This window comes from Eutrema salsugineum, unplaced genomic scaffold, assembly GCF_000478725.1.
Source record: "Eutrema salsugineum unplaced genomic scaffold, Eutsalg1_0 scaffold_1, whole genome shotgun sequence".
Taxonomy (NCBI): domain Eukaryota; kingdom Viridiplantae; phylum Streptophyta; class Magnoliopsida; order Brassicales; family Brassicaceae; genus Eutrema; species Eutrema salsugineum.
The window spans coordinates 7,181,834-7,194,245 of NW_006256909.1; the positions used below are offsets into that span (position 1 = coordinate 7,181,834).

At 38.8% G+C, this 12,412-nt stretch overlaps 3 protein-coding genes and 1 pseudogene across 4 annotated transcripts; 1 reads left to right on the forward strand and 3 right to left on the reverse strand.

Annotated features, from left to right (window-relative positions):
• Positions 1-28: 28 nt before the first annotated feature.
• LOC18030934 lies at positions 29-3,912 on the reverse strand (annotated as a pseudogene).
• Positions 3,913-4,241: 329 nt separating this feature from the next.
• LOC18030935 lies at positions 4,242-5,826 on the reverse strand. The gene is made up of 5 exons (XM_006413501.2): positions 5,552-5,826; positions 5,050-5,116; positions 4,875-4,923; positions 4,669-4,713; positions 4,242-4,527 (listed from the first exon to the last, which is right to left on the reverse strand). The coding sequence occupies exons 1-5, from the start codon at positions 5,771-5,773 to the stop codon at positions 4,461-4,463; spliced, it is 450 nt and encodes a 149-aa protein (XP_006413564.1). The 5' UTR covers positions 5,774-5,826; the 3' UTR covers positions 4,242-4,460.
• Positions 5,827-6,153: 327 nt separating this feature from the next.
• LOC18030936 (cysteine-rich receptor-like protein kinase 24) lies at positions 6,154-8,866 on the forward strand. The gene is made up of 7 exons (XM_006413502.2): positions 6,154-6,936; positions 7,068-7,187; positions 7,367-7,488; positions 7,581-7,791; positions 7,886-8,123; positions 8,214-8,367; positions 8,472-8,866. Exons 1-7 carry the CDS (start codon positions 6,192-6,194, stop codon positions 8,775-8,777), a joined length of 1,896 nt encoding a protein of 631 aa, XP_006413565.1. The 5' UTR covers positions 6,154-6,191; the 3' UTR covers positions 8,778-8,866.
• Positions 8,867-9,429: 563 nt separating this feature from the next.
• Positions 9,430-12,233, reverse strand: LOC18030937 (putative cysteine-rich receptor-like protein kinase 20). 2 transcript variants are annotated; one of them, XM_006413503.2, is made up of 7 exons: positions 11,401-12,233; positions 11,169-11,309; positions 10,965-11,086; positions 10,504-10,714; positions 10,177-10,414; positions 9,944-10,097; positions 9,430-9,853 (listed from the first exon to the last, which is right to left on the reverse strand). In XM_006413503.2, exons 1-7 carry the CDS (start codon positions 12,206-12,208, stop codon positions 9,536-9,538), a joined length of 1,992 nt encoding a protein of 663 aa, XP_006413566.2. In that variant the 5' UTR covers positions 12,209-12,233; the 3' UTR covers positions 9,430-9,535. The 2 variants fall into 2 exon arrangements, 1 of the variants encoding a protein (XP_006413566.2); XR_002896781.1 differs by lacking the exon at positions 9,430-9,853 and having other exon boundaries at positions 10,002-10,097; positions 10,595-10,714.
• Positions 12,234-12,412: the final 179 nt, after the last annotated feature.

The window sequence follows — 12,412 nt, forward strand, 5'->3', positions numbered from 1 at the left end:
TTTTGAATACTTTCTAATAGAAACCACAGTTAAAATGAAGTTTCATACTGATTACCTTGAAGTGGAAGCAAACTTCAGAATGAAAAAGTTGACAGACAAAAAAAACCAACTGTAAAGTCTAAGCTAACGAAGAAGGAAAAAATCGAGATGTAGCACAAAAATGAGTCTTACAGAAGTTTAAAACTTCACTAAAACCAATGCCTAATGAGCAAAAAAAGACTAATGTCTTTTATGGGCGTTGAGACTTCTTCTATGGGCGTTGAGACCCAAAATTCCAATGCAAATGCATCAGCGTTGTGAGGTTCTTGATGAGAAGGAGGACCTTTTTATCATTTCCTCTACGGATTTCAGATAACATATCTGTTTTCTCTTAACAACTCTTTCTAGTTTCCTACGCTCCTCTTTCTCTGTCCTTAGCCTGTCATACTCGGCTTGTCGAAAACTAATCACTCTCTCTTGGAATATTTCCTAGAAATAAAGATTTTATTTGAGCGGCTTGACAATAAGAACAGAAAAAACTGGATATTTAGCATATGAAAACTCGACTTAGCCAACGGACCTTATTATCCGACATTCTGGTCAACCTGTTTTTCTCCATCACACTCTCATGATGTTCCCTACTGAGCTCGACCTCACGCTACACAAACACATAAGAGACTATCAGGACCTTTGTTTTCCTTACTTAACTCAGAACCAAGATATAAAGATGCAAGTTCACCTGTTGCTGGCGTTCATGAAATTCTCTTTCTTCCTCTATCAGTCGTTGCTGATACGCAGCTTCAATCAGAGGGACAGCCTCTTCTCTCTTTGCTCGTTCCAGATAATCCATAGTTTTGACAAGTTTCCGGAGCCTCTTCTCCCTTTCTTGACCTTCCTTGCGCTTATCCCTCATGGCCCTCTCCATCGTACTTCTGTTTTGTTCTAGGGACAGCTCTCTCTCCTCCATCTCCCTAAGGATTCTCTGTCTCTTCCTCTCCTCAAGCTCTGTTGCAAGTCTTTTCTGTTCCGCCTCCTCGGTTAGCTTCAGAAGCGTAAGCCTGCTCAGCTCCTCTTCACGCTCCTTCAAAAATAGAACACAGAACCTAGAATTTGTCCTCTCGAGTGATCCAACGATAATGAAGAAGTATTATTGATGCTTCAATTCATTTAGAGAAATATACCTTCTGTAGTTGCTGATGCTCTTGTTCCTCCTTCCTATTTTCAATGATTGATTTCCGAGCAAGAAGTCTTGTGTGCTCCTTTTCTACAGTCTCCCCTAGATTTGGAACTATGTCATCTAGCTTTGATGCTTTACTTGGAGCAGGAAACAACATCGCTCGTACTTTGTTCATCGTCTCAGCAAAAATAACCAGAGGATCTCTAAGCCCATCAGACTCAGTACCCTGATACACAGATAGTTGAATGAAACAAAAATAACATCAACCAAAATTATATTTAAACCACTCTATTGCAGAAGGGGATGACTGTTATTAGGCAGCAGAGAGGCTCACCAGATTTCCAAAAATTACAACACCTTTCACATGATCGACTTTCATGGCCACAAATTTGTTTTCCACAGCGTCAAATGATATCTTCTCAACAGCTGAGAAGTCGAAGAAAGGGACCAACTGAGCTAGATACTGAATTCTTATCGTCTGATACATCTTAGACACCTGAAAATAATTGTAACATACACTTGTAAGTACATGCAGAAATATATACAGCAGATCAAAAACATGGGTGAATTTACCTGTTGAAGCAGCCTCAAAGTAGCAAGCTTCTCCAAAGAGGGAACATATTGGGAGAGCTGCACTTCTGGTAAAGAAGGAGCTGATGACAACTTACCACCGAGTTTGGAAATTTGATCCAACAAAGGCTTAATCTTGGAACCAAGATCAAGTGGGTGAAATTCATGCTCCAAGAGATGGTAAAGATCTTTGACCTCCTGAGTTGCACAGCTCAAAACACCTCTTGAAACCTAATTGAGGACAAAATCAGACTCGAATCAGATGTGTTCTATTCTAACACAGATCACATCAACACAAGAAAATGTCACAGAGTAAACAATGCAAACTATAAAGCAGAGCGGCAAGAGACTCACCAGCTCTGACAGAAGTGATTCCCGGGAAAGCTGGAAATGAAAGAGATGGAATTAGAGTAAGCAAACAGGAAACAAAGGATGTAACATGATAAACGGCAAAACAACAAGCTAATTTATGTTACCATATCTCTGCCCTCAAATTCAGGTTCAAGATTAAATCCTATGAGGTTGGCCATCCTCAAATTGCGTTCCAAATGGGATTCACCGTGAGCCTGACCAAAAGGTGGAACAGATAACGCCGCCAAGACAACAGATGACGCTATTAGCTGCAAATCCATCTGGTTTAAGTTCTTATTGAAGTTTTTCTGCAAGCTAAACAGCTTAAACCATGCATAAGCATGGTAAAGATGGGTAGAAGAAATCGAGAAGATCTCAGTCAATTTGGAATAATAAACCGGCAACAGAGACGACTTGGGCGTTCTCTTGACCATGCACATTAATCCATATATATCTTCAACAGAGCGAAAAGCCTCCTGCAAAAAGAAAGTGTAAATCAATATAACAGTGGAAAAGATCGACTAGAGAAAGTCAGAGCCTGCATATTACACAAATGTACCTGCCAAATTCCAAGCTCAGTAGCAACTTTCAACTGCTCAAATCTTGTGTCCAGGTAAATTTGCAAGGTCTCAGGTTCTGTAAAATCAGGTCGGTCCCTCTGGTCTCTGTATTTGTCAAGATTTTCCAAATGATTTCTGATGGTTTCGCAGAGCTGTTGTTCTTTTATACTGCTTACAGAACTGGAACGCTTTATGCGCAGTAATCTACAAGATAATGATGCAAAGTGAATTAACCAGCTCTTTCTCACACTAGTCTTGACCAACTAAGAAAATCAAATAAATTAGCTAGCAAACATAATGTGGAAGCAGAACTAACCGCATACAATGCTTGCAGCTTTGAGTTGTTTCGCAGTATCTCAAGAACTGTTCTGTACGTCTCCCACAAAAACTTGAACCATATTGTCGCCTGCTCACGGTCAGACCTATCTTTCTCCTTGTCTCCGCTTACAATAGTACTGAGCTGTAAATCTTCAGGCTTTTTATCTGCTTCAAGGTCATCGACATCAAGAGCCTCCTCCTGACTACGAGCCTGCTCAGCTTTCTCCGTAGCAAGACGAAGGAAATGCTTTGTTACTTCTTCAAAGGAAGTCACATTCACTTGCTGACAAGAATTACGGTATTGGATCAGTCCATCTCTGGCAAACCGGCCCCTCCTCAAGTCAACACAAAGCTCCACATATCTGAACATAATCTGTTCATGTGGTTTCTGCCAAGATCTGAAGCTCCTGGAGGTAATGAGATCATGAAGCACCTGAAGAGCATCTTGTTCCTGCCCAACACTGATAAGTTCTGCGATCGCGTAAAAAAACAATGTCCATTCATACACCCAGAAACTAAAAACTCATGGTGAAACAAAAAACTAGAAAATTTCATACGAAGTGAGCCAAAAGGCAACAATGTTGCAATTTACCATCTGCACGCTTTAATGCATTCTCCGGATTCGAAAAAATCGCCATGATTCAGAACTTAAGTGCTTCAACCAGAACACTACCAACAAACCTGAAAGAAACGATGGTTTTTCTATGAAAAATTAATCAAAGCATGAATAAAAGGAATAAAAATTGAAATTTGGACAAACCCACATGCTAAAATGTAAAATCAATTGAAGCACAACGTCGATTCTAAAATAAAGAATTCTACTTTACGATGCAACCAACGAATTCTCGCCCTAAATCCATAAATTAATTCATACTATTGAAAAATTCGATGCGATTATACCAAATCAATCTGATGAGCTCCGAAGAAACTAATTCAATCAGTACAATCAGTAACCGGCAAGTAGGCTTTAGGGCAGAGAGATTGAAGCGTGTATATTTATAGGGTTTTGAATTTTGGCATTCTTTCTTTTTAAATACATATAACTGAATAATTACAAATTATCCCCAATCTTTGGCGTTTCTAAAAAGAAAACCCTATTCAGTTGAGGGTTTACCGTCCGGAAATAAAATCAGAAACTAGGTCAGTGGCGTAGCTAATCGGTAAAATTAGCGGTAAAAAAATGATGATGTCGCTTTTATACCGATGGTTACTGTTTTTATAACATATTGTAAGTTCTACAAACATCATGAATTGAATTCTAGAAAACAAAAAGCCCATATCAATAATAGAAATCATATTCATATCATGTCATATCAGATATAACAATTTCTTAAACAAATGAAAAAAAAAACAAAATAAACAGCATTCTAGTTCAAATAAATGGACCGTACTGAAAATATTCACTTCTAAAGTCACAAGAAAACAAAAAAAGGACAAACTTATAGTTAAATTCTTTATGTACGAGAACTAAGTGATCCAAGTCCGTGAAAGCTGCTGACTTGTTCTCATGGAGGCCGGAGAAGTTTGTTCACAGCCGTATCAAGAACATCCACATTTCTCCTCAGGTGCTTTCTGCATATTGATTTATCAAGGAATTGTACAACAAATTCCGACTAAACCACAATTATGAAAGCTTTGAGCTGAATTGATATGTCTTTGTGTTCAACATTAAGACAAACATGGCAGACACGCAAAGAACCATATTAAGGATACAACCGAGCCGCCAGATTCTCAACGCCTTTAATTTCCTCGTTTAATCTGCACGTTGAGCCCAAAAACAGAAAATCAAAAATCATATCGGATGCAAAACTCAGTTTAGAGGTCAAAGCTAAGGAATCACATTAAGCAACATATTTGGACACAAACTCAGTGTGCTCTATGACCAGATAAGAGTAATACTGAGATCATTTTTAATCTACCTGAGGCAAGAGTTTATGTACCGGTTCCCTTTGGTGGCTGCATCTAGAGCTGCAAATCCATAAAACAAAGAAAAACGTTCATTTCTAAATGACAAAATTGAATCTCTTGCTCTTATTCCTTAAAAAGATGTACAGAAACCAGTTAGGCTCGAAACAGGCTAGTCTGTCTTCTTACCGGATTCCTGAAGCCGTCCCGCTGCATCACCAAAACAACTCATGTGTTCAACTGAGCTGCCAGTAGCCTGTAACACCATCAAGGAAGACTCACAAAATAAGATTTTTAATCCAACAAGCCATACTAACAGAGAGAAACAGTTTCCACAGATACAAACAGTTCAAAATCCAATTTTTCCGAAATGTGCCAATCAAACTTAGCAAAGTTTTTCTTCGTCAAACCAAGAATCACATTATCTTGTGCTACAGAGAATATACCATCATTGCAGAGCTCAAGAACATCAAGACTGAAACTAAACAAAAAAAAACCCAGAATCCAGTAGACCTCACTTCTGTAACTTAAAGTAAGACGCGAAACCTACCCCTAAATTCCAAAGTTCGAAAATTGATGGATTTATTAAACCCTAGACTTTAATTCGCCCCAAATGTCATAACTTTTCTCGGCGACGATATGGAAAAAACCGAAGAACAAAAATCTGTTCAGACAAGAAGCGTAATCTAACCTCAGAGAGAGTTGATCTGAGGGAAGCAAAGAGAGAAGAAAAGCTCTCTGCGATTGCCTGCGAATCCTTCTCGACCGTAGCAAGGGTTCTCAAAATCTCCCCCTGCTTCAACGACGACGACGGCTCCAATCTTTCGGCGCTGGTATGATTCGATCCATATTCCGCCGCAGACAAATCGTCATCCACCGGCCGATCCACATCAGCTTCAGCTCCGGCATCCATTTTCCCACTAGTTATTCCGGTGAGGCACTCGATGTGTCGTCCAGTAAGATGGAATAAAGAAATTTCTTCTCCAAGTTTTCAGAAATTACAAAATCACCTCACAACTCTTTTATTGTTACATATATGCCCTAAATTAAAACCTCACTCCACTTGAACCGGAAATTATAAAACCGAATTAACCTAACCGAAAGTTGTGTGAAGTGTGAACAAACTGAAGGCCAAACTGAAGGTAACATCATCACAGACATCGACTGATCATCTTCCAAAGTCTAAAGTTAGAATATTCAATGGCAATTGGTCAATTTTGTACAACAGAAGAGATTGAAAAATGAGAACTCAAATCTCTGTTTTAAAAAAAGTTTATATCTTTCAAGATTCAATGTTTTAATTTCAGACAATTAAACAACAAGTCACCAAAATGGACGACTTGTTAGTAATCTTCTGGTTTGTTGTGTTCATAAGCTCTGTTCCTGTTTCTGCAGATATATGCCTTGAAAGATCTGGTTTTTTCACACCCAATGGTACTTATGACTTAAACCGCAGAGTCATGCTCTCTTCTCTTCCTTCTAACGTCACAGGTAACAACGGTTTCTACACGACTTCGACGGGACAAGTTCCAAACAGAGCATATGGTCTAGGGATGTGTGTCCCAGGCACTGATACACAATCTTGTTCTGATTGTATCATATCTGCGTCTGATAGATTGTTACGGAACTGTACAAACCAGATTGAAGGTATAGACTGGAGATTGGACAGAACACTTTGTCTTGTACGCTACTCAAACCGCTCGTTTTACGGATCGCTAGGTACTGAAATTCTGCGGTATGAGAACTATACAAGAGATTTTCAAGCTAACTTCACGGATTTGGAAATTACATGGGAGGCTTTGATGGTTGGTCTGATAGACGAAGCTTCCTCTTTGTACTACGCAGCAGGGACACGAAAGCTTGAGTCGTCCATCTCCCATTTTTATAGTGTTGTGCAATGCAGTAAAGACTTGTCTCTTCAAAACTGCAACCAGTGTCTTCAACAAAACGTGATTGAGTATAGGTCATGTTGCCGTGGGAGACAAGGAGGTGCTATTTCGAGACCTAGCTGTTTCATTCGATGGGAGGTTTATCCGTTCTTGGGGCTTTTCGATAATATTCCTCCTCGTGAGAAAGGTAAGATAATTTTTTGTTGTTGTCAGGTCATAATTATACCCATATCTAACCATGTTAGAAGTTTTTCTCTCCTCTGTTTTTGTTTTGGTCCTTAACCAAAACAATGCACTTGTGATTTTGGGTTCGTGCAGATGGCAAAAGGGTTTCTAAAGGGATCATTGTGGCAATTGTCGTTGTTCCTGTCTTATTGCTTGCTCTAGGATTTGCTCTTTATAGGAGGAGAAAAGCGTACAGAGCATTTACAACTGAGAGTGAGTTGCCTTAATTATGTTTTAGTTAAAGAAAGTTTTTCAAAACATAGTAGAGATCTTCGATGAGTTTGTCTCTTTCTATGTTCTTCTTAGATAATGGTAAAAGAATACGAAGTTGAGATAGAAATGTTTAGTTGTGCAGTATAACACTATATATGTTATACAATTTCGTTGTGCAGCTGTGGATGATATTACAACTTTAGGTTCACTTCAATACGGGTATAAAGCAATTGAAGCGGCCACAAGTAATTTTCATGAAGATAACAAGCTTGGTCATGGTGGATTTGGTGAAGTTTACAGGGTTTGTCTCGAGTACTTATTTGTGTTAGAAACTTGGTGCGAAAGAAATAAAACATATTCTGATAATTATGTGAAGACCATATGAATTGGCAGGGAACGTTTCCAAATGGAACAGAAGTTGCTGTGAAGAGGCTATCTAAAACGTCACGACAAGGTGAAGAAGAGTTCAAGAACGAGGTATTTCTTGTAGCAAAGCTTCAACATAGAAATCTTGTTAGGCTTCTCGGGTTTTCTGTCAAAGGAGAAGAAAAAATATTAGTCTACGAGTTCTTGCCCAACAGAAGTCTCGATTATTTCCTTTTTGGTAAGAAACATATAATATACTCTAGGCTTATATTCTCTGAACCTTACTTCTTTTATCTCATAGTCTAATCGGTCGATACATGGAATATGTGCAGACCCACTGAAGAGTAGTCAACTGGATTGGACAAGAAGATACAACATTATCGAGGGAATTACTCGAGGGATTTTGTATCTTCATCAAGATTCACGGCTCACAATTATACACCGTGACCTCAAAGCCGGTAACATTCTCTTAGATGCTGATTTGAACCCGAAAATCGCAGATTTTGGAATGGCTAGGAATTTCAGAGTGGACCAAACTGAAGCTACCACAGGAAGAGTAGTTGGAACATTGTAAGAAAATGTCAAATTTTAGGTATAATTTTTTGTGTCCTTATTGTTGTGGGGATAAAGCTGAAAATTATAGACGCTGTATTTTTGTAGCGGTTACATGCCACCAGAGTATGTGACTAATGGACAGTTCTCCACAAAATCTGATGTGTATAGCTTTGGAGTATTGATTCTGGAGATTATTGCTGGAAAAAAGAATAGTAGCTTCAACGAGAAAGATGGCTCAATAAGCAACTTGGTCACATATGTTAGTAAATTTCCACTGCCATATATCTCAAAACCTTTCTACTTCTTTTTAGCAATGATCATGGGCTCTCAACATTATTTTCTTGACAAATGACTTGAATATAGGTATGGAGGCTTTGGAACAATGAATCATTGCTGGAAATGGTAGACCCGGCCGTGGAGGAGAATTATGACAGAAATGAAGTCATTAGATGCATCCACATCGGATTGTTATGTGTTCAAGAAAATCCTTCAGATCGTCCAACCATGTCTACAGTTTTTCATATGCTCACTACTACTTCGATTACTTTGGATTTGCCTCACCCACCTGGATTTGTCTTCAGGGTCAAATCCGAGGCAAACCCATTAGCTGAGAGATTGCAGACTGGTCCATCTACTAGCATATCGATCACGTGTGTTAGTCCTCGTTGAAAGCGATGTTTGATATTTATAGTCTTTCACAAACCGATAATTGATAAAAGAAATTTTGATACAAAAGCCTAATATCAGGATAACCTAAAGATCTCATGTCTCCCATAATAATTCAAATTAGTCAATTTTTCTTAATAATGTGCATGGCCATTCTTGTAGAAAATTCAACTTCTGATTTAATTGATAAGAACCAGATATGCTAAGACACACACACACACACATTATCTGAATCACCTGAAAAGAAAACTGAGAAAGAAAAGCTCTGTAGTAATCCTCTGTTTCATATTTCATAAGCTTAAGTGTCATCCTAATCTTAGTAGGAAGTCGTTGTTATTAATTAACGTCACGATATTATTAATTTACATATTTAGAAGGGAAACCAAAACTAAGCAATTGAGCTTCAAAGTCAGTTTCCTTTTTTTTTTTTAACTCTTGTCTCTTTATTGGTCTTGGTCTTGGTTTCAGAACAGGTGTGCAAGACAGAAGTTGAGTATCCGTATGTGTTTTTTTTCCTTTCATATCTGAATTTTCAAATTTAAGCTAATAGCTCACCGTGCATCCTTCCACAGAAGCAAAATGTGTCAAAGATCACTGAGATGAATTCCTGTTGAAGGAAAGCATACTTTACTTGCCGGGCACGTAACCCGAAATGGAACGATGGAAATAATTTTAATACACATGAATCTCTGTATATAGTCGATGCATAAGAGTCTAGAATCATATATCATAACTTTTACAGTGATGAAATGCTTTTGTCTTCAACGAGGATCTACACTAGTAATGGAAGCATCGCCCACAGAATAGAGAGCAGACGTATGCACATATGGACCTACTTTACCTACTTGTTCATCCCTGCTTCGAAAGAAAAATCCAGGTTGTTGGGGTACAGCAAGAGAAATAGAGCTAGTAGTGAGCATCTGGACGATTGCTGACATTGTTGGACGATCTTCAGCTTCCTCTTGAACACATAGTAAAGCAATATGGATGCACCTTGTAATTTCGTCTGTTTGATAGTTTTCTTGAAAGGATGGATCCACAAGCTCTAACGGTGACCCATTGCTCCATAGTCTCCAAGTCTATTGATCATTTTTAATAGTTAAAACGTTGTACACTGTTAAATGAAGGAGAAAATCTGAAGATTTAAGGGTGTGTATACTAATACTCACATATGTAACCAAATTGCCAGAATGACCATCCATTTGATAGAGGCTGCTGTTTTTTTTGCCGCTTATAATTTCAAGAACTAATACCCCGAAGCTGTAGACGTCTGATTTCGTAGAGAATTGGCCATACATCGCATACTCGGGAGACATATAGCCACTGTGGCAACACTCAAAGCTTTGAGTTGATAGAAGCATGTTAAACGTCTCAAGGCAATATGTGGAAATGGAAAACTTACTAGGTTCCAACTACTCTGTTTGTATTGGCTTCTGTTTGGTCCATTCCAAAAATTCTCGCCATTCCAAAATCTGCAACTTTGGGGTTCATATCAGCGTCCAAGAGGACGTTACCCGCTTTGAGGTCACGATGTATGATTGTGAGTCGTGAATCTTGATGAAGATATAGTATCCCTCTAGCAATTCCTCCTATGATCTTGTATCGTGTAGTCCAGTCTAGCTGGCTCTGCATCGTAGAGTCTGCACATGTGTATTTAAAATGTTGAAAACAAAGACTCGCGTGCAGCTCCAAAAAATATTTCTTAGGTTAAGCATTGAACTTAACTAACCAAAAAGGAAGTAATCGAGGCTTTTGTTGGGCACAAACTCGTAGACAAGTACCTTCTCTTGTCCTTCCAAGCAAAAACCAAGTAGCCTTACCAAATTTCTATATTGAAGCTTTGCCACAACAACAACTTCGTTTTCGAACTCTCTTTCACCTTGTCCTGATGTCTTTGATAGCCTCTTCACCGCAACTTGTACTCCACTAGGAAATGTACCCTGTTAGTATGGAAATTGCACTGAAAGATTAATACTGAAAATGAGAAAGTATTCAAATAGAGTTCTGTAGAAGTTAGTATTCATTAGGATTTATAAACAGAGAAAATGGTGAGGTATTTAGCAACAGACTACACAAGTTAGAACGTTTCCAAGGTTCAAAACTCTAAACCGCCATATATTAATGTATTATTATGGTTTATACTTGTAGATAAAAACAAATACAGTGGAAGCCTCTATGCAATGGCAATACCTTGTAAACTGCACCGAATCCACCTTGACCAAGTTTGTTACTTTCCGAAAACTTATCTGTCGCTGCCTCAATAGCCTTAAAATCAAACTGAAGTGAGCCTGCAGTTGTAATATCATCCTTGCCTGTAGAAACATATGAATTATAAGATTAGAACACAACAGAATATTCATTCAACTTTTCTAAAAAAAAAGAGAGTATTTTTACCTTCAGTAAGTGGTTCCGTCTCATAAATCGTCTTTTTTTTCTTAGCTCTCCGGACAATAAACACAGCTACGGAAAGAAGAATAATCACAGAGATTGGAACAACAACAGAGATGATTATGACAGTGGAGTTTCCTCCTTTTCCTATATTCACATAAACAGTTTGGGATCTCAGATTACATATGAACCGCTGATATATTGAATTATATCTCAATGTAAAAGCGAATATACAGACCAGGCCGTGGAGGAGGAGCTGAACTCAGCGGCGGTTGAGGTGTCCCAACGGCGGATTCGTTGTAAAACGCGTAAAGCTCGTATCTTGCATTACAGCTCTGCACAAGAAACCTTCCCCCAATTTTGTCAGTAGGTAACTGATTGATGGTCCGTTGCAGACAGCTCAAACACTCTTGTGTCGTCAGATCACGAGTGCACTGAACAAGTCCGTACAAAGTCTGTGATGCCGTAAACTTCACTTTTCTTGCGTCGAACTTTCTAGAACTATTCTCTGCCTCGAGGGCGGCTTGGTTCATCGTGGATGACACCAAATCTATAAACCCTGTTTGGTTCGATGTAACATTCTGGGTGTTCCACATGATAACTCCACTACCAAGTGAAGAGTTCAAGAGAATATTCCGACTAGAGTATATGAGCATACACTCATCGTAATAGAGCGTGACCTCTCCCTGATTTGGACACCGATTTAATGTGTCGTTGACGGAAAAGTTGACGCATCTACGGCAAACTTCCGGCGAGAGGTCACCGCGGCAAAGGAAAAGTCCAAAAACCACGTCAGGATTTTGACCTGCGGCGGTGCTATAGAATCCGTTGGAGAAAGAGCGACTGTCGGAAGAAAGAAAGGACAAGAGGGTCCTGAGATTGGTGAAGTAACTGCTGTTTCTTGAATAATTTGTCGTATTTGGACAGATGTGGTATACGTAATTGGGATCTTGAGCAGAAGCTCTGAAGCTAGTGAGAAAGAAGAAAAGAAATATGAAAAAAGATCCAAACGAGGCATAACCAGACATTATCCCAATTCTTCTCATTTCCTTCCTGATATTTTTTTTTTTTTTTTGGGTTTATGAGTCCTGATCAATGTGAAGCCAGACAATAGATAATTCATAATACACTATCAAAAATACAAGTCAACGTCAATTCTTGACGAGCAAGTTAACTTATTCACGCAAAGTAAAGACTAGTTAAACAGGATGGGGTCAATTCCAAAAGGGCTCCGCAAAAGCGATTGGTTA